Below are 19,898 nucleotides of genomic sequence, written 5' to 3' on the forward strand. Positions count from 1 at the left end.
TCTGTCTTCCTTCCTCAGGGGTGGGCCAAGTGTACTTCCGGTCCAGGAGCGCGCTCACGCCGAAAAGTTGCGCAGCTGACTGAGCAAGTGGCAGCCGGCTTCCCTCACCCCCCCCAGGAGCCGTGACACCTCACACACAAGACGGCCTCCACTGGTGAGTTCCCATTCTTGTTCTTGTCATTCCAAACACTTGTTTTGGGATTTAATGTGTGTGTGTGTGTGTGTGTGTGTAGCTAAGTGATTTCCCAGAAAGATTCCCAGATCAGGAATCTCTTGCATAAGACTGTTGTGGATCTGGGACTAATTGTGTTCTTTCTGCCGCGTTGTGTTGTTGTGTGGTGTTGTGCTCCTCAAATGACTTAGAAGGTCCCAGATGTCTCCCCCCCCCCCCCCCCCCCCCATACTTCACTGGGACGTAGTGCGTGGGGTGGGGGGGGGGCGTGTTGAGTCACTTGAGCCGTGAAGTTGGGAACCAACTCCGAAACTTTATTGAAGGAGCGGAGTCGAAGGGTCAAAGTAGAAGTAGAGTCCACGGATTCATCTGGGAACCCCCCCCCCCCCACCCCCCCACCCACAGGAAGCTGCATGAGGAAAAGGTTTGGCCGTGTGCATCCTTCTCCGCATTGCCGACCCGTTTAGACCCGCATCCGAGCCGCAATCGGGCCTTCAAGGCTTCCATCCATACATCCATCATAGCTTGTTTCCGTGGAATTTCTCTTAAAAGGCGGAAAACCGACTCCCATCACTTCCTGTTTCTTGATGAGGTCACTTCCTGCCTTGAGCCTGTGGGTGCTAGTTAGGCAGGAAGGAAGGAAGGAGGCGGGGTCAGCTGTTTTTTTTCGGTGGCTTCACGGGCCGACGTTCTCGATCGCCAGAACCTCCATCGAGGTTGATCAGATGTCAGGTGGATGCCGCACACCTGCGTCACACACACACACACACACACACACACACACACACACTAGTAGTGCTGTGTGTGTGTGTGTGGTTACCATAGCAACAGGCTATCAGCATTCCAGTGCTGAACACAGACAGGAATGTCTTCAAATCAGGAGGATATGACGACATCGTGGGGAAACAGGACTTTTCCTTTTCCTTCACTACCCCCCCCCCCCCCCCCACCATTCCACCCCCCACCCCCCCCATACCTGTGTGTGTGTGTGTGTGTGAGACAGCCCGCTTCCCATTGTCCTATCATCCTGAACACTCGCACCCGGCATCCTGTCGGGGCTTCCTGTCAATGTGAGAACGAGTGAGGCTAAAACAGAAAAGTAAAAGGAGAGAAAAGAGGAAGAGGAGAAGAAGAAGAGAGGATCTCGCTGGTGTGAAAGTACACAACACCGCACATCTGATGTGTGTGTGTGTATGTGTGTGTGTGTGTGTGTGGTAGAATTCCCCACCGGGAGAAGCTTATCTCCGTGCAGGAAAAGGGTGTGTCGCTCAGATGTTTGCTGACACGATGGAAGCTACCATTGGAGCTTTTAGTAATTTGTGTTGATGAGCACCAAACGTGCCACACGGAGCTCCACAATGTCGGGTTTTATTGTGCTCTACTTCTTTTTACACTTGCATGACAGGTCATTGCACATTTAGGTGACAGTTTGACCCTGGAACAGACGACTATTGATGAATGAGGGTGTTGTATAGTGAGTTGTGTTGCCTTTCATGGAAGCTTGTGTGGCTTCTAGAACAAATAGAATGTGTGTGTGGGGGGGGGGGGGATTTTTTTACAGAAGTTTCATCACCCAGGCAAACAAAAAAAAAAGAGGCGGGGGGGTGGGGGGGGCAAGGGTGTTGGATGTGGCACTGCAGCTGTTTTGTATCATGTGTGTGTATCGTGTGTGTGTGTGTGGACGCCGCTGTCCCGTTTTCAGGAAAGGGGGCGGGGGTTGGCTGGCATCAGAGGGGTGGACAGGAAGCTCTAGCAGGGCTAACTTCCTGTCGGCCCCCTGATGGTCCACCTGATAGCGAAGGAGTGTGTGTTGTGGCCACGTTTGTTCCTCCGTGAGGGCACATCCACCGCCATCTTTGTTATTGTGCAGGGCTGCCATCTATTTGTGGTGGTGGCAAACGAGGGAATGGAGGGGGGGGGGGTCAAAGGTTCATGAGCCATTAGCAATAAAAAACAATTTGTAACGTGGCAGCAAAACAGATGTCGAGCCTTATAACGTTCACCCCCCCCTCCACGGGCATTCATTCATATTTTTTGTCATAAATTTATGACATGAAACTTCTTGAAATGTGAGATTATTTGAATACTTTGTGGTAACAACCAACAGGAGGGGGGGGGGGGGGCGACTTGTATGTGACCTTTGGCCTTGGGCAAAGATAATATTACAACTTTTTTCGTACGTCTTTTTTTTCCTTGTAAATTTATGAATTTATTCCTATGAATTTATTTTTGTAAATTTACATTTTTTTTAAAAAAATCTCATAAATTAGCATTTTAATCTAATGAATTTACAACATTTTTCTCATACATTTACTACTTTATTCTCTTAAATTATTTTTTTTCATAAATGTATTTCATTTTTTATTTGTAAATGATTTATTTTAAAATTAAAAATATAGTTAACGAATGTGAAAAAAGTGCTAAATGTAATGGAATAATGATGTAAATTTACTAGAAAAATGTTGTACATTTTATACATTTCTGTCATCTTTTTCTCAGAAATATATTACCTTTACAACATTTTATTTCATTCATATTTTTTCTCATAAATTTACGACACAAAATTTCTTGAAATGCCAGATTATTTGAATATTTTGTGGTAACAACCAACAGGGGGGGGGGCACTTGTATGTGACCTTTGGCCTTGGGCAAAGATAATATTACAATTTTTTTTTGTACGTCTTCTTTTTCTCATAAATTTATGAATTTATTCCTATGAATTTATTTTTTATTTTTATAATTTACATTTTTTTAAATCTCATAAATTAGCATTTTAATCTAATGAATTTACAAATTTTTTCTCATACATTTACTACTTTATTCTCTTAAATTCATTTTTTTCATAAATGTATTTCATTTTTTATTTGTACATTTTTAATTTTTCTTGAATAAAAAACAAATTTGAAAAAAGTGCTAAATGTAATGAAATAATGTTGTAAATTTACTAGAAAAATGTTGCACATTTCATACAATTCCGTCATATTTTCTCAGAAATATATTACATTTACAACATTTTTTTTATTCATATTTTTTCTCATAAATTTATGTTTTTTTTCTGTAAATTGCCAAATTTTTTTCTATAAAAAATGTACAACTTCGGTAAATTTCCAGCCTTTTTTCCAGACATTTACAAACAAATGTTCTTAAATTGCCTTGAATAGAAGCACAATAAATGAATGCCTGTTCCTGGATGGGTGGATGGCTTGCATGATGTGCAGGTGTACCTAATGAAGAGCATCATTCCCAGAATAGCACCCCCACCGCAAAACACCCCCCCCCCCAAAAAAAAGAAAACAGTTGGACACACATTGAAGTTGAGCTGCACGCTGACTTTTAACGTGTGTCAGTTTGCAATGATGACACACGGCTGTTTGTTTCACCACACACACACACACACACACACACACACACACACACACACACACACAGAGGTATTGACCAGAGAGGATGACACACTCGTCCTTCTCGAAACTGCGAAGCCAAAAGAGGAAGTGGCAAACCTCGCACGTCTCTTTCTGATCTCCTCACGCTTCTTCCTCTTTCTCTTCCCCTCCCCTCCCCTCCCCCCCCCTCCCCTGCCTGCAGTGGCGATGGTGATTGACAGGTGATCTGACAGAGGAAGACATCAGGTGAGAGCAACTTTCTTCCCGATCCGCCGTTGATTTTGGTGTCGTTGGTGCGGCCGGTGTGTTCCTCTTGTGGTGTAGACAACTTCTCTAAACCGGCAGGACTTCCTGAGGCGGATCAACGTCATGTCGATACGAGTGATGCTGGCGTCCTGGTGTCCGCTGGACACTTTATTAGGGACGCCTGACATCTTTCTCATGCAGTCCGACCTCTGAAGTTGATTCGGAAAACTTTCAACCCACAGAAAGTCATGGAAATACAAAATGATCAGTTCCAGGGTCAAACTGTGGCCATTTTCACTGTTTAGTAAGTTCTATGACATCACCCAAGTCTGATTCCGCTGATGAAGAACGTAGTTCCAGATGAGTGGCTGGGGTGTCACGAGTTAGCTTAGCTTCTCAAAAATAATCATATATTTCTTTCTTCTTACAAATATTTTTTTTATAATTATTCCTGTAATATCTTTATTTTATTCACATAATTTTCCATAATTTATTGGTAAAATGTTATTTTTCCTCGTATACATTTTTGTAAAATTACGACTATTTCCTTGTGATATTTTGACTAAATTTTTTTCGACCTTGTTTTCTCAAAAATCACAACTTTGTTGTTTTTCATGATACTACAATTTTTTTTAAAATATTGTCTTTTGGTTAGTATTTCAAGTTTATGCTCCAAAATATAATTTTTCATCATAAACATTAAAGATTATTCCTGTAAAATTTTTATTCACATAATTTTCCATAATTTATTGGTAAAATGTTATTTTTCCTCGTATACATTTTTGTAAAATTATGACTATTTCCTTGTGATATTTTGACTAAAAATTTTGACCTTGTTTTCTCAAAAATCACAACTTTGTTGTTTTTCATAATACTACAACTTTTGAAAAATATATAGTATTTTGGTTAGTATTTCAACTTTTTGCTCTAAAATATAATTTTTCATCATAAACATTAAAGATTATTCCTGTAAATTTTTTATACACATAATTTTCCATAATTTATTGGTAAAATGTTATTTTTCCTCGCATATATTTTTGTAAAATTATGACTATTTCCTTGTGATATTTTGACTAAATTTTTTTGACCTTGTTTTCTCAAAAATCACAACTTTGTTGTTTTTCATAATACTACAAATTTTGAAAAAATATTGTCTTTTGGTTAGTATTTCAAGTTTATGCTCTAAAATATAATTCTTCATCATAAACATTAAAGATTATTCCTGTAAAATTTTTATTCACATAATTTTCCATAATTTATTGGTAAAATGTTATTTTTCCTCGTATACATTTTTGTAAAATTACGACTATTTCCTTGTGATATTTTGACTAAATTTTTTGACCTTGTTTTCTCAAAAATCACAACTTTGTTGTTTTTCATAATACTACATTTTTTTTAAATATTGTCTTTTGGTTAGTATTTCAAGTTTATGCTCTAAAATATAATTCTTCATCATAAACATTAAAGATTATTCCTGTAAAATTTTTAATCACATAATTTTCCATAATTTATTGGTAAAATGTTATTTTTCCTCGTATACATTTTTTTAAAATTATGACTATTTCCTTGTGATATTTTGACTAAATTTTTTGACCCCGTTTTCTCAAAAATCACAACATTGTTGTTTTTCATAATACTACAACTTTTGAAAAAATATAGTATTTTGGTTAGTATTTCAAGTTTTTGCTCTAAAATATAATTTTTCCTCATAAACATTAGAGATTATTCCTATAAAATGATCATTTTCCTTGTTAAATGACGGCAGATTTATTTATTTATATTATTTATGATTTATATTGATTTATTTTCAGCTTTATTTTTCCAATATGGCCAGTCAAGACGTAATGTATGTAATATAATGTAATGTAATGTATGTTATGTAATGTAATGTAATGTCTGCTAGCATGCATTCAAGTGTACAAAGAGGCTAACTGCTGTTAGCATAACATTTTAAACATTTCTAACAGCCCAACAAGTGTAAGAAGAAGCTAAGCGCTGTTAGTAGTCAACAGTCTTGTACCTAAAAAAAAAAAAATTGTTTTTGTTTTTTCTACCCCTCCTTGCCTTCACGTCAGCAGACGCCGTCCGTCTCCCGGCTGCTTATTATGGGGTGTGCTTGCTGTAAGCAGAAGAAGTCCGCCAAGTTGGAAGCCGCCACGTTAGCCATCGCCGGCGGCAACGCCTCCGAGCTGTCCCCTGGCGACGTGGACGGCGGCTCGTCGACGGGCTTGGTGCAGGGCCGCTACTGTCCCGACCCCACGCAGGCCATCCCCGACTTCAACAAGGGCTTCTCGTCCAGCGCCATCTTCCCCAACTCCAACGCGCAGCAGTGGGCTGGCGGCATCACAAGTAGGCTCCACCTCCCGCCGAGGCAAAGCATGCTAGCTTGGATTTAGCGCATATCACACGCGTGTGTCACTTTCCCACTTACCGCTTTTCCAAACTGTGAGTTCACTCAAAATATGACAACTCCTTCCTCCTCCGCATGCTGGCCAGGCGCCGGCGTCACGCTCTTCATCGCCCTCTACGACTACGACGCTCGCACCGATGATGACCTCACCTTCCAGAAAGGGGAGAAGTTCCAGATCATCAACAACACGTGAGCGCTGATGTCATCATGATGTCATCATCGTAACAATCAGTCAATGACAACACAACTGAACAAAACACGCAGTTTGCAATCATCAACATCTGAGAAGTAAAAAGTTCCAGGACATCCAATGATTAATATTAATAATAATAAATAAATAATAATAAATAAATAATAATAAACAGTGAAAACTCATCGTATTTTTGCGAATGATGTCGCAGAGCGGCACCATGTTACTATTAAACAAAAGAGGGCCGACCGAAAAATGTTAAAAAGCCATTTAAAAAGCTTTGGGACTCCAGCAAACCACAGCGAGAGCCATTATCCACAAATTTTTGAAAACCTGAAACAGTACTGAACCTTTCCTGGAGTGTCCGGCCCACCAAAATGACCCCTAAGAGCGCAGCCACAACTCATCCAAGAGGTCACAAAAGACCCCACAGCAGCATCCAAAGAAGTGCAGGTCTCACTTGCCTCACTCTACCTCTAAATGTAGTTAGAATGTTGTATTGTGGTAGTTTCAGAAATCCAAATACAGCCGAATAGGTGCAGAACTAGAAAGCTTTCTGTGCTGGTTATTGTGTGTAGCTGCTCTATAGGAGTCCATAACTCAATACAAAGGGCCAAAAATGAGCAAAAATAGGTCCCCTTTAAGGCCAGTTTTCATGACTCCACCATAAGAAAGACACTGGGCAAAAACGGCCTGCATGGCAGGGTTCCAAGACCAAAACCACGTCTCGATTTTGCCAGAAAACATCTTGATGATCCCTGAGACCGTATTTCAGAAAAAGACGATATCAACAGTAAAATACGGTGGTGGTAGTGCGACGGTCTGGGGCTGTTTTGCTGCTTCAGGACCAGGAAGAAATTGGAAAAATGGAAAAATTCTGCTGATTCTACTGCAGTTGTTGCTGCTAACGAGTTTAGGGGACACATTAGCCATGTAGCATTGCGATTTTTTTCTCCCTTCATCATAAAAAAATTAATTTAAAAATGAATTTTGTGTTGAGTTATGTTGTCATTGACTAATATTTACATTTGTTTGATGTAAAATACTAAAAAAATACTAAATACTTTTAGGATAATGTGCTTGAAACTACAGCAAATAACCATATGGTACTTTTGTGTAGTTATTTACATGTTATAGTATTTCACCATCTACACTATATCAGTCTGATCAATTAGTAGCATGTCATTTAATATTGAAAAAAGGCTATTTTGATTATTGTATGTTTGTTTTTATTTTAATTAAATTTTTTAAAATTATTTTTTAAATTAAATTTATTAGTAATTTATGTTTAAATATCTACACGGCGTTACAAGCATGTCATTTAATATTGAAAAAAGGCTATTTTGATTATTGTATGTTTGTTTTTATTTTAATTACATTTTTTAAAATTATTTTTTAAATTAAATTTATTAGTAATTTATGTTTAAATATCTACACGGCGTTACAAGCATGTCATTTAATATTGAAAAAAGGCTATTTTGATTATTGGATGTTTGTTTTTATTTTAATTAAATTTTTTAAAATTATTTTTTAAATTAAATTTATTAGTAATTTATGTTTAAATATCTACACGGCGTTACAAGCATGTCATTTAATATTGAAAAAAGGCTATTTTGATTATTGGATGTTTGTTTTTATTTTAATTACATTTTTTAAAATTATTTTTTAAATTAAATTTATTAGTAATTTATGTTTAAATATCTACACGGCGTTACAAGCATGTCATTTAATATTGAAAAAAAGGCTATTTTGATTATTGGATGTTTGTTTTTATTTTAATTAATTTTTTTTAAATTATTTTTTTAATTAAATGTATTAGTAATTTATGTTTAAATATCTACACGGCGTTACAAGCATGTCATTTAATATTGAAAAAAGGCTATTTTGATTATTGGATGTTTGTTTTTATTTTAATTAAATTTTTTAAAATTATTTTTAAAATTAAATTTATTTAAAAAATTTTAAAAATATAACAAACTTTTTTTTAAATGTCCTTTTCAATTTACTGTATTTGTTTTCGGCCAAGGAAATCTCACGTTGTTGACATATGTCATCAAAGCCATTAATCATTGCTTGTAATGCCAGTTTATGCCTGAAGGGGCGATATTGAGTCATTTTGGTCATCAATGTAAAATCAATGAGGGATTGGTTGGCACTAAAAAATATATGCTGTGTTTTTTTTTTGGTTTTTTTTTAAAGAGAGGGCGACTGGTGGGAGGCTCGCTCATTAGATACTGGGAACGCTGGTTACATCCCATCCAACTACGTAGCTCCTGTTGACTCCATACAGGCTGAGGAGTGAGTACACACACACATACACACACACACGTATGTGCGGTACGTGGCTACCACTTACATGTTTGGTCCGCCCCGTCTGACCTGAGCTGCGTTCCCATGGTGACAGGTGGTATTTTGGAAAGATGGGGAGGAAGGATGCAGAGAGACAGCTTCTGGGCCACGGAAACCAGAGGGGAACTTTCCTCATACGAGAGAGCGAGACCACCAAAGGTTGACTGACCACACACACACACACACACACACACACACACACACTCCGCTGCTTTAAAATTCACAACGCAGATGAAAAAGCGTTTTTATTGTCATGAATTCACTTTCACTTCCATTTTCATGTTTTTCTCATTTTACAAGGAACACTGAATTCATCACACAGCAACTACACGCTCAAAAGGTTATCTAAGAAATGTACAAGATAGGTTCAAATAGCTTAAAAAATAGATAATTAATAGATTTTAAACTGGTGTTGGTACTTGTATAGTTCTTAGCTAACTTTTGAGTGTCAAGTTGCTGTGTGATGAGTTTAGTGTGAATCATTTTGAGGTTAATTTAAAGGCCTACCTGGTCCTCACGGACATCAGAGTATCTGATACACAGGAAATTGAACACGTTAACGTTGACTTGACTTTGTAATGAACTTTATTTAATGTAATTTAAATGTTAAGTTTTAGAAATAATTTGACAATTTTTATTTAAAAAAAATTGTAAAAATGCTACATTTTTCTTCATTTTCGAATGTGCTATTTGAAGTGTTTGACTACAGCCCGAATGTTCCTTCATATTCTTCATACCCGACTGACACAGGTGTACCTAATGTTGTGTCCCGCCACAGGAGCTTACTCGCTGTCCATCCGGGACTGGGACGACAACAAGGGCGACCACGTGAAGCACTATAAGATCCGCAAACTGGACAACGGGGGCTACTACATCACCACCCGCTCCCAGTTTGACACGGTGCAGCAGCTGGTGGAGCACTACACAGGTAGCACCGGCTTTCTCCTTCTTTGACTCCTCTGGTCTCCACATTGTGGACTTTGGTCCACAATATGCTGTACTGGGAATGTTATATCTCCCCCTGGTGGATGGTGTTTGTATTACAAGCACAAGGCTCGGAGTGTGTTCGTCATGTGTTACGTGTTCTTTTATTTACACGTTTCCTTGAATGTATCACCTGCTTTTATTTCCTGTTTTTATTTTTTTTTATCCCCCCTTGCCTATGTGTGTTTTTTCCGCCCCCCTCCTGCGCCCCCCCCCCCCCACTCTCTCTCGCTCAGAGAGAGCCGCGGGGCTGTGCTGCCGCTTGATTGGCAGCTGCAAGCGGGGCATGCCGAAGCTGGCCGACTTATCGGTGAAGACCAAGGACATGTGGGAGATTCCTCGCGAATCCCTGCAGCTGATTAAGAAACTGGGCAACGGCCAGTTTGGAGAAGTCTGGATGGGTAGGACTTATGGGGGGGTTGATGTAGTGGGGGGGGCGAGGGGGTCCTTGAGGGTCACAGTGTGGGTGCAAACCTGGGTAATAAGGTACGGTCTGGGAGTGATATACATTATATGGACATATGTATTGGGACACCCCTCCCCATGTAGGGTGTGTCCCGGTACTTTTGTCAGGTGTACAGATTGGACCCCCTCCCCCGCCGTTTTTTTGTTGTTGCATGTGCATGTACCATCATCTCACCCCACCTCTTTCTGACCCCCTCACCCGCCCGCCCGCCCTCTTACGTGTCATCCGTCTTTCCACCCCCACCCCCCCCCCATCCCATCCATCCCGCCGTCAGACACTAACGACGGGCTGTGTTACTACCTGACCAAGCCCTGCTGCAACACCACCCCGCTCACATTGGGCCTGGGGCGGGACGCCTGGGAGGTGCCCCGGTCCATGCTGGCCCTGCAAAGGAAGCTGGGCCAGGGCTGCTTCGGGGACGTGTGGATGGGTGAGCCTGTTGCTAGGATACTTCCATTTGTAGTTTTTTGTAGTTTTTTTTTAAACAAAATCATTCCTTCATCAATTAGATTCACTTAATTAATGACATTTTTAATTTTTTTAAAATAAATATAATGCAAACGTGGTGATACTGTATATTAAAATGTATCAAAAAAATTCCAAAATTTTCATAATTTGGGTTCAATTAAAAAAATACTCTAGTCATATTTATTTTATATAATAAATATATTATAAATATAACAAATATAACATTTAGAGAGGATTGGGTTAGTGTATTCCCCGCCAAGTATTAAAAGATTTATTTTTTGGAATATAATAAATATAGTTAAAAATAAATTATTCTACATTTGTGTTTTATTCATTTTATACAATATGATATAAAATATATAACGTAAGCTATATCAGCTGTGTTTTGTGTTTTATTGTTCTGTATTTGTATAATTTTAGTGTTGTAATTTTTAAAAAATATCTGATCCAAATCATAAGACCAGTTGATAAATACTAGAATATGTATTTAGCACATTAATGACGTTTTAAGTAGAGATAAAATATGGAAAAAAAGAGAAGAGGAGTGACAAAAAAAATTTGGAAAAATAAATAAACTTGAACAAAAGTTCAAGAAAAAGCCAAAATCTGCCCCAAATTGTCATTTTCTGTCAGGCATTGACACGGTCATGCCCTCCTGATGGCTAAAGCTAAGAAGCTTGGGATGGCGGAGCTGCCGATGGGCTGTCCGTCAAGACACGGGGGCGGTCCTGGACCCGAATGAAGACCCTTACTGGGGCCGACTGCAGCACAATAACCATCAGACTCCATCTGCTGGAAAAAAAGGCTTTCAAAGGAATTCAAAGACCTGGTCTCCTTCAACGCCACGTTTAGACTTTGGAAGGGGGCATCAAACACGGGACATTGAAAGGTGGAAAAAATGTAACCTTGGCGGTCCAGATGGCTTCCAACGTTACTGACACGACAAGGAGATCCCACCTGAGATGTTTTCTACCTGGAATAGTGGCTGGGGGTCCATCATGATCCGGGGTGCTTTTTCATTCAGTGGAACATGGAGTTTCAGGTGGTGCAGGGTCGTCAAACGGCGGTCGCTTGCGGCAGGTATCCCTCATAACCGATGGTCCTGGGTTCTTCTGGGTTCTTTACCAGGACAACGCCGCATTTCATGATGCTGGCTTGACCAAGGACTTCTTTTGGACCATCCCTCATGTTCTTCTGATTGACATCCCATGGAGAACATTTGTGGATGGATTGCTTTTTTATAAAAATGTCCATCGGTTCCAGACAGTTGACGCCCTTGGTGAAGCCATCTCCACCAACGTTCCCAATTGCCTCCTGGAAACATCTACGTACATCAAGCCATTTTTGAAGTGGTTAACAAGAACGGTGGAGATCCTCATTACTGAGTCCTACTGAGACATTTTTGTCTTCTGCTTTGGGGGCTTTTTTGTCATTTTTGGAGCGACGGTCTTCAACTTTTGATCAGCAGATAAACGGCATATTTCACGTTTTCAGTAAATGACTTTTTGCCCCCCCCCCCCCCCCCCCCCCCCCCCACCTTTCTTCTTTTTTTGCATATTGTAGCTCTACTTAAAAGCTCATTAGGATCCAAATGTACAAAAGGTAGATTCTAGCGATCTTGAAGATGTGGATCAGGTCGTTCTATAGCGGATCCATCATTAGCGCATCGTAAGCCAGACTTGTACTGGATTTCTTATTTAAAAAAAAAAAAAAAAAATGAACATAAGATGTATGAAAAAGTGAAAAATGAAGTTGTTGTGTGTGACTTTGTGTGTCTGGTTTGTCCCCCCCCCCCCAAGCCGGCCCAGTAGCTCAGGTGCTGCAGATGAGTAGAGCAGTAGGTGTTGGTTTCATGTCATGCATGCTTTCCACACATCACCGCCATGTTTTTTTTTTTTTTTGTGCATGCTCCACCGTAGCCATGCTTACATACATTGGCTCATCTCATGTTTGTATGCATGGAACACATCCTGCTTTAAAGGCTGCAGGCATGTACTGTGTACTACCTATAGGTGCAGTATGTATTGTGTGTATTATGTGTGTTCACGTGTGCTAATATCCGTTGTCTACGTGGAAGGCATGTGGAACGGCACCACCAAGGTTGCGGTGAAGACGCTGAAGCCCGGAACCATGTCCCCCGAGGCCTTCCTGGAGGAGGCTCAGATCATGAAGAGACTCCGCCATGACAAGCTGGTGCAGCTCTACGCCGTCGTGTCCGAGGAGCCCATCTACATCATCACGGAGTTCATGAGCCAAGGTACCCCCCCCTCCCCCACACTCTCAGAAGAAAGTTGGTTTGCGTTGGCTGTGTTTTCTATTTGCCATTTTTATATGCCATCATTGACATATGTATTATGAATATATATTCATGTATGAATTACTACTGTTACTTTCTGGCGGTATATAGTATTTTACACGTAACAGTCCATTTTTACACCTATATTTTTACACATATTTTACATGTAAAAGTGTCATGCAATCTGCTAAATGTGAACTTTGAAATCATTTATTTGATGTAAAGTGTATTAGAAATTAAATGTATTATTATTATTGTTATTATTATTATTTTTATTAGAATTACTATTGTTATTATTATTAGTTATAGTAATGTTATTATCATTATATAATATAATATATTATAATTATTATTTATATTATTATATAATATATTATTACATATTAATAATAATAACAATAATATTGTTTATTATTATTTTTAATAATAATATTATTATTACTATTATTATATTAATATTATTAACAACAATATTAATATGGGCCACTGGAGCTAGGGTCTGGGTGAGACTGGGCCACATCAGTTTTTCCATAAAAAAAAACAAAAAAACGCATTTATTAAAAACAGAAAAATATACAAACTTTTTCAGTGCATTGGTTCCGATTTTCTACAATAAAAGCTCTGATAAAACATTCCACTGTTCTCAAATAACTTAATTTTTATTTTTCTGCACAAAATAACATGAACAATAAACAAATCAAGAATAAAGAAAATCAATCAATCAGTAATAAATAAATATAATAATAATAATAAAACAGCAAATAATAAAAACTTAAGAAACCACATATAGTTGGTGGGTAGACAAATTATTTTTTTCATATTAAAATGAACAAAGCATTATTAGAGCCCTGTAGACATGACAAAACACGACTATAGTCACATTTATACTCTTTTTATTTACAACATATTGCGCAACTGCAGGGTCTTGAGACACATGCTAACTCGCAAACTAGAGAGCTAGCCACCTAAACGGTAGCCTCCAAGTTATTTCCTTTAAACTTGAATAGCCAAAAACTTACCACTTCCACACGGATAGGGAGGATAACTACTAACAGTTATTTAACCTTTAACATGAACATGAATCAAACGTCATAATTTTTTCTGGGTACATGATACCATACAGCATCCATATCAAACTAACATTAAACTTTCATATCAAGGCGGGGGCCTCAAACTAGTGTCCTGCGGGCCACATTTGGCCCGCTGGCCGCATGTTTGAGACCCCTGATCTAGATAAGACCACCCAAAAGTTCAAATTAAATTCCCTATGTATAAGCTACATTTCTCTTGAACTTTGAACCCTACATGTTTGGCCCCCACAGCGGTGCGGCTAACTTATGGCTAACTTCTAACATTGTGACATCTTTTTTTTTTTTTAAACTTCAGAACTACTGCTAATCGTTTAAATGCTGTGCCACTCAAAACGGTCTGACTCACGGTGTCATCTTACAACAAACACCAAAACTCATCACACAGCAACTTAACACGCAAAAGGTAAATGTACATAACATGTACCGATACTAGTTTAAAATGAAAACAACTTTAAAAGTTTTCCCATAATGTATTGCATATGAGCAAAGTATTCGTTGGTGGTTTGCGGGGGCGCTGCAATGATGTCAGCCTCCCTCTGGGCTCCTGTGGCTCCCCCTGTTGGACAGAGATAGCATTGCACCACCATTCATCCATCCATTTTCTATGCCGATTGTGCTCCAATGATAAAAACATTTTCATTTTCAACGTGTACATGTTTGTATAGTTCTTATAGCTATACCTTTTCAGTGTTAAGTTGCTGTGTGATAACTTTAGTGTTCTTTGTGAGTTGAGACCTTGCATCGGACTGTTATATTGAACAACAGTTTCGTCGGCAGCCCAGTCTGGTGTTGTTTAAGAGATGGATTGTCAAACGCTTGCTAGCTTGTAATACCTGGTGCATGTCTCCGCAATCCATTCATCTTAGGATTTATGGCTGATTCTTATCCATGCAGGAGGCTGCTAAAGATTCAACACCAAACCAAAAACAGGGTGACAGGGTGAGATATTGAATCCAGGGAATTCCAAGAATCAGGAATTGTCTTTTTTTTCTTTCTCAGGAAGTTTGCTGGACTTCCTTAAAGACGGGGAGGGCCAGAACCTGAAGCTGCCCCAGCTTGTGGACATGGCGGCACAGGTGACTAAAGCATGGCTCATGATAAGCACCTTCCTGTCAGGGGGGGTGGCGGGGGGGGGCGGCACCAAAAGGTCTACATTCCACCCACTGGATTTTTAGCATTTTTTAAAGGGGGCCTATTATGCTAATTTTGGACCCTTTGTATTGAGTTGGAGTGGTTAGCGTGCAGACCTCACAGCTAAGAGGACCAGGGTTCGATTCCACCCTCGGCCATCTCTGTTTTTCTCCTCGGGTTTTCTCCGGGTACTCCGGTTTCCTCCCACATTCCAAAAACATGCTAGGTTAATTAGCCACTCCAAATTGTCCATAGGTATGAATGTGAGTGTGAATGGTTGTTTGTCTATATGTGCCCTGTGATTGGCTGGCCACCAGTCCAGGGTGTACCCCGCCTCTCGTCCAAAGACAGCTGGGATAGGCTCCAGCACCCCCGCGACCCTCGTGAGGAAAAAGCAGTAGAAAATGAATGAATGAATGAATGAATGAATGTATTGAGTTGTGGACTCCTATAGAGCAGCCACACACAATAACCCAGCTTTCTAGATCTTCCAGAATCTGCACCAGAATCCAACATTCTAACTAAGCATATTAATATAAGACATATAGAATAAATACTTTTATTCTTTTTGGATCAGTTTTATTTTTTCTTATGAAAATGAATCAGGTGTACTTCCAAAATAAAAGAACTCCAAATGTCCCGAAGCCGTCACATTTAGAAGACTTTAAAGGACGCAAGTTTGTGCGTGTGCAGATCGCTGCCGGCATGGCGTACATCGAGAGGATGAATTACATCCACCGTGACCTGCGGGCGGCCAACATCCTCGTCGGAGACAATCTGGTGTGTAAGATCGCCGACTTTGGCCTGGCGCGGCTCATTGAGGACAACGAGTACACGGCCAGACAAGGTAACAGGATGTGATATTAAGTCGGCGTGCGTGTGCACGTGTACGTGTGTGTGCGTGTGTGTGTGAGCGGTCCAAGACACGGCGGCGTCGCGGCGGAAGCGCGTGATGATTAAGTGCGCCTCTGCCTTGCCTCCGTGCTTATGTATATATATATATTTGATATTTTTTACACATGAGCCATCCTAATTTACGGCATTATGTAACGTCCCCACGTTGCCATGGTTTCAGGGGCCAAGTTCCCCATCAAGTGGACGGCTCCGGAAGCGGCGCTGTACGGACGCTTCACCATCAAGTCGGACGTGTGGAGCTTCGGCATCCTGCTCACCGAGCTCATCACCAAGGGACGCGTGCCGTACCCAGGTACCACCCCCACCCCCCCACTTCTCACGTTGTCAGTGCGCCTCGCAGGGCTTTAACTTTGAAGGAACACTCGCAGGACGCAGCGGGTCCCACGGGACCGTCATCTATTTTGGGGGGGAAGGGGGGGACATAAGGACATTGCAGTAATCCCACTTCAAATCTTGTGGCTTCACATGCTCGGTTTTTCAAAAATATATTGATTAATAATAATCAAATAATAATATTAATAATAATCCAGTTTAATATCAGCCAAAAATATCCATATTTAAGACAATTTTTCACATTTTTTTGTCCAAAGCTTTTTCAGCATGGACCACATGGCGAAAAATTAAAGGAGGCAACTTTGATATTTTGTAAAGCAGCATGTAGTTAGATATACAGTATATAATTATTATACTAAATATATATATATTTTTTCCAATTATTTTTATGACACCATCATTTTCCAAATATTTCAAGTTTTTTTTTAATTAAATAATCTTTGTTTCTATTAATGTGGCTTTATTCCATTCATATTCCACTTTATTCTCTTAATATTAAAAATATAAAATATAAAAAAATATTAAAAAATATTTTTTATATTTTTTAAAAAAAATTAAAAAATATTTTTTTTCCTTTAATGTTTGATTCCATTCACTATCAAAAGGATATAATTCTTGTAAATTTTTTTTTAATTTTATTTAATTTTTTGTCAGAATATTTTGACTTTATTCTCATAAACAGCAGTTTTTTTTCCTTTCCTGGTGTTACAACTTTTCAAAAAATACAAATTTTCTTATATATACATATGTATCAAATATAAATATTTGAACTCAAATTCAACTAAAATGAAAAATGTTTCTGATAATATTACAACTTTATTCTGTTTTTATTCTCTTCTCTTTGATTTTCTTGTCACATTTTGACTAATATTTTCTCCTAAAAGTACAGCTGATTATTTTTCAATTTCTACTGTTTTTTTAACGATCCAACTATTGAGTAACTTTTTAAGTTGTCTTCTCAAAGCATTGACGTTATTGCCATAATATTTTAACTTTTTTGCAACCTAATTTTTAAAAAATGACAACTTTACTACTTTGACTACGATCTATTATTAGCGACGTGTCGCGTTGTGGTCACTAGGTGGCAGTAACGAAACACGTAGACAGCTCACATGACCTTAACACTGCATGAGGTCATCCATGACGTATCCCACAGGATACAGTGAAAGAAAGTTATCCTCCCGTTCTGTGTGGAAGTGGTATGTTTTTGTGTTCTTCAGTTAAGAAAAACTGAACTTGCGGCTAACTGCCTAGCGCCCGTCTGAAGTCCCTGCAGCATAAAAGTTGCAATGAGATGTAAAGAATGAAAAATCGGAATGTAAAGGTGAATATAGGGGTGTTATTTCCCATCTTCAGAGCTTTATCAAAGTTAAAAACTTTATTTAGACGCAGGTTTTAACATTGAATCTTGTATCAGGGGAATCGCTATAAACGAGGCGTTATGAGACCGTGAGAAAGTTGAATAAGAAGAGCGGATGAATTTGATGACACTCGGGGGCGTTTCCACCCTGCAGAGTTCAATACGCCAACCAAAATATTAGAAACGTGTCTCTCGGTGTGAGTGTTGCCGCAGGGGGCGTGAACTTTTTGGAAATGCATGAATGGTAATGTGGCAAGTTTTGAAAAACGATGCCTTTTTAAATGAACACGATGAATAAATAAGTTGCTTGTCGGCATGCCGAATGTGCGCGGGAAAAAAAAAAACGATCATGCGGCGTTACGAAACACGACAGAAGTTTTTTTTTAGTAGAAAATGGGCTCATCACAAAGTCGCCGTCGACCCAAAGTAGGCGGCATTCATTAGCTCGGCAAAGGCTGCTCTGATTCAACGGTGCAGGTGTACCTAATGTTGTGCTCATCCTCGCCACCGGCGCTTTCTCTGTATGCGACACGCATCGCTTCACCATTTGCCCCCCCCCCTCCACCCTTTCTTCATCGCCCCTCCATCCCTTGAAGGCATGAACAACCGCGAGGTGTTGGAGCAGGTGGAGAGAGGCTACCGGATGGCCTGCGCCCCGGGCTGCCCCGCCTCGCTCCATGAACTCATGCTGCAGTGCTGGAGGCGGGAGGCCGACGAAAGGCACACCTTCGAGTACCTGCAGTCCTTCTTGGAGGATTACTTCACCGCCACCGAGCCGCAGTACCAGCCTGGAGAGAACCTGTGACCACACACACAAGTACACACATACACACACAATCAACCTTCTATATTGTCGCCTTAATCGTTTCCTGTCGCCACCGCCTGCGTCTTTCGGGACAGATCAGCCCGGATGAAAAGCGCACTTGGACCTCTGCTGATCGGGGGCCCTGCAGTGATGTTGCTTTACTCTGTAACCATGACAACAAGGAACTGAAAGAAGATGTAGATGGTTTGGGAGGAGGGAGACGAGTTGGCACATTATCCTCTTCTTCCTCCGTCGCCATACGTGTTCCTCTCCCACCCTTTCCGTTCCGTCGTCCCCTTTTGTTCGCCGACCGAGACGCAACAGGTTCGGAGCGTCTTTCCAAACAGAAAGGTGAACGTCGTGATGCTCGTGTGTGCACGTGCGTGCGCCTCGGCGACATTTGCCGCATTCACCGGGATCTACGTCGACTTGAACGCATCTTTACCTTTGTCAGCTCGGCAAAGATCGACATCGGCGTCCAACGTCCTGTCAGGTGACGCCGTGTAGAAAGGAGCTGTCTTTTGGCCACATTACACCCCCCCCCCTCCCCACTTAAAAAAATATATATTTACCTTCACTGAGTCATAGAGATGGTGAGGAATGTCTTCTACGTTATATTTCATATGAGTCATCTCTTTAGAGGTTTTTTATTATTTAACATGTTCCATGTATGTGCATCACAAAGACTTTTATAGCAAAGTCAGCATTTATTCATTCATTGGGAGGGGGGGGGAGTGAAAGTGAAAGGTCATGCATGAAAAGGGAAATACATACATACCTTTTTTTGTTTTTTTTAACAATACTGTACCCCCTTTTTTTGTTGAGATGCCCCTATCACTGTTGTTGTAATAAAGATCAGATATATTTGGTTTTGGTTTTTTACTCAAAAATGGAATATACAAACAGATTTTTTTTTAATTTAATATATTCCTCAAATTCCAGGACGATTAGATGACATATTAACAACATAAAATGAATAAAATAATACAATGTACATAGCTACAGCACCAGGTAAGGTTAAATTAAAATGATTTACAATTTTACAATTATATCAAACTGTTTGTCGACTTTCAATCGATTAAAAACGCTCATTTAAGGCAGTTCTTATATTATTATATTTTGTATATTTTGGTTGAATAATTTAAAGGTTTGATAAAAATACTGAAAAATTGTTATATATTAAAAAAAAAATTCTAGGTTGCCGTGTTTAACAAATATGCCAAATTTGTTCTGTAATATCTGTAAAATCTGTAATATTCAGAACACACTTCCGGGAAACACTTCACGTGACCGGTTGTC

At 39.5% G+C, this 19,898-nt stretch overlaps 1 protein-coding gene across 4 annotated transcripts; it reads left to right on the plus strand.

The window, feature by feature from the left end:
- The first annotated feature begins 47 nt into the window (after nt 1-47).
- LOC131101579 (proto-oncogene tyrosine-protein kinase Yrk-like) lies at nt 48-19,451 on the plus strand. Of its 4 annotated transcripts, none has more exons than XM_058046855.1 (13): nt 48-154; nt 3,758-3,801; nt 5,880-6,150; nt 6,298-6,400; nt 8,601-8,699; nt 8,806-8,909; nt 9,529-9,678; nt 9,971-10,135; nt 12,746-12,925; nt 15,055-15,131; nt 15,880-16,033; nt 16,262-16,393; nt 18,391-19,451. In XM_058046855.1, exons 3-13 carry the CDS (start codon nt 5,907-5,909, stop codon nt 18,597-18,599), a joined length of 1,617 nt encoding a protein of 538 aa, XP_057902838.1. In that variant the 5' UTR covers nt 48-154; nt 3,758-3,801; nt 5,880-5,906; the 3' UTR covers nt 18,600-19,451. The 4 variants fall into 4 exon arrangements, with proteins under 4 accessions (XP_057902838.1, XP_057902840.1, XP_057902841.1 ...); XM_058046857.1 differs by lacking the exon at nt 9,971-10,135 and adding an exon at nt 10,475-10,630; XM_058046856.1 differs by having other exon boundaries at nt 51-154; nt 5,877-6,150.
- Nucleotides 19,452-19,898: the final 447 nt, after the last annotated feature.

The sequence above is a fragment of the Doryrhamphus excisus genome, chromosome 14, assembly GCF_030265055.1.
Source record: "Doryrhamphus excisus isolate RoL2022-K1 chromosome 14, RoL_Dexc_1.0, whole genome shotgun sequence".
NCBI lineage: Eukaryota > Metazoa > Chordata > Actinopteri > Syngnathiformes > Syngnathidae > Doryrhamphus > Doryrhamphus excisus.

Excerpts from the sequence above, each read along its gene's own strand:
- LOC131101579 (XM_058046855.1), top strand. The coding sequence starts at position 5,907 with ATGGGGTGTGCTTGCTGTAAGCAGAAGAAGTCCGCCAAGTTGGAAGCC. Across the intron at positions 8,700-8,805 it reads GACTCCATACAGGCTGAGGA|GTGGTATTTTGGAAAGATGG; the intron begins GTGAGTACACAC and ends CCATGGTGACAG. Across the intron at positions 9,679-9,970 it reads GCTGGTGGAGCACTACACAG|AGAGAGCCGCGGGGCTGTGC; the intron begins GTAGCACCGGCT and ends TCTCTCGCTCAG.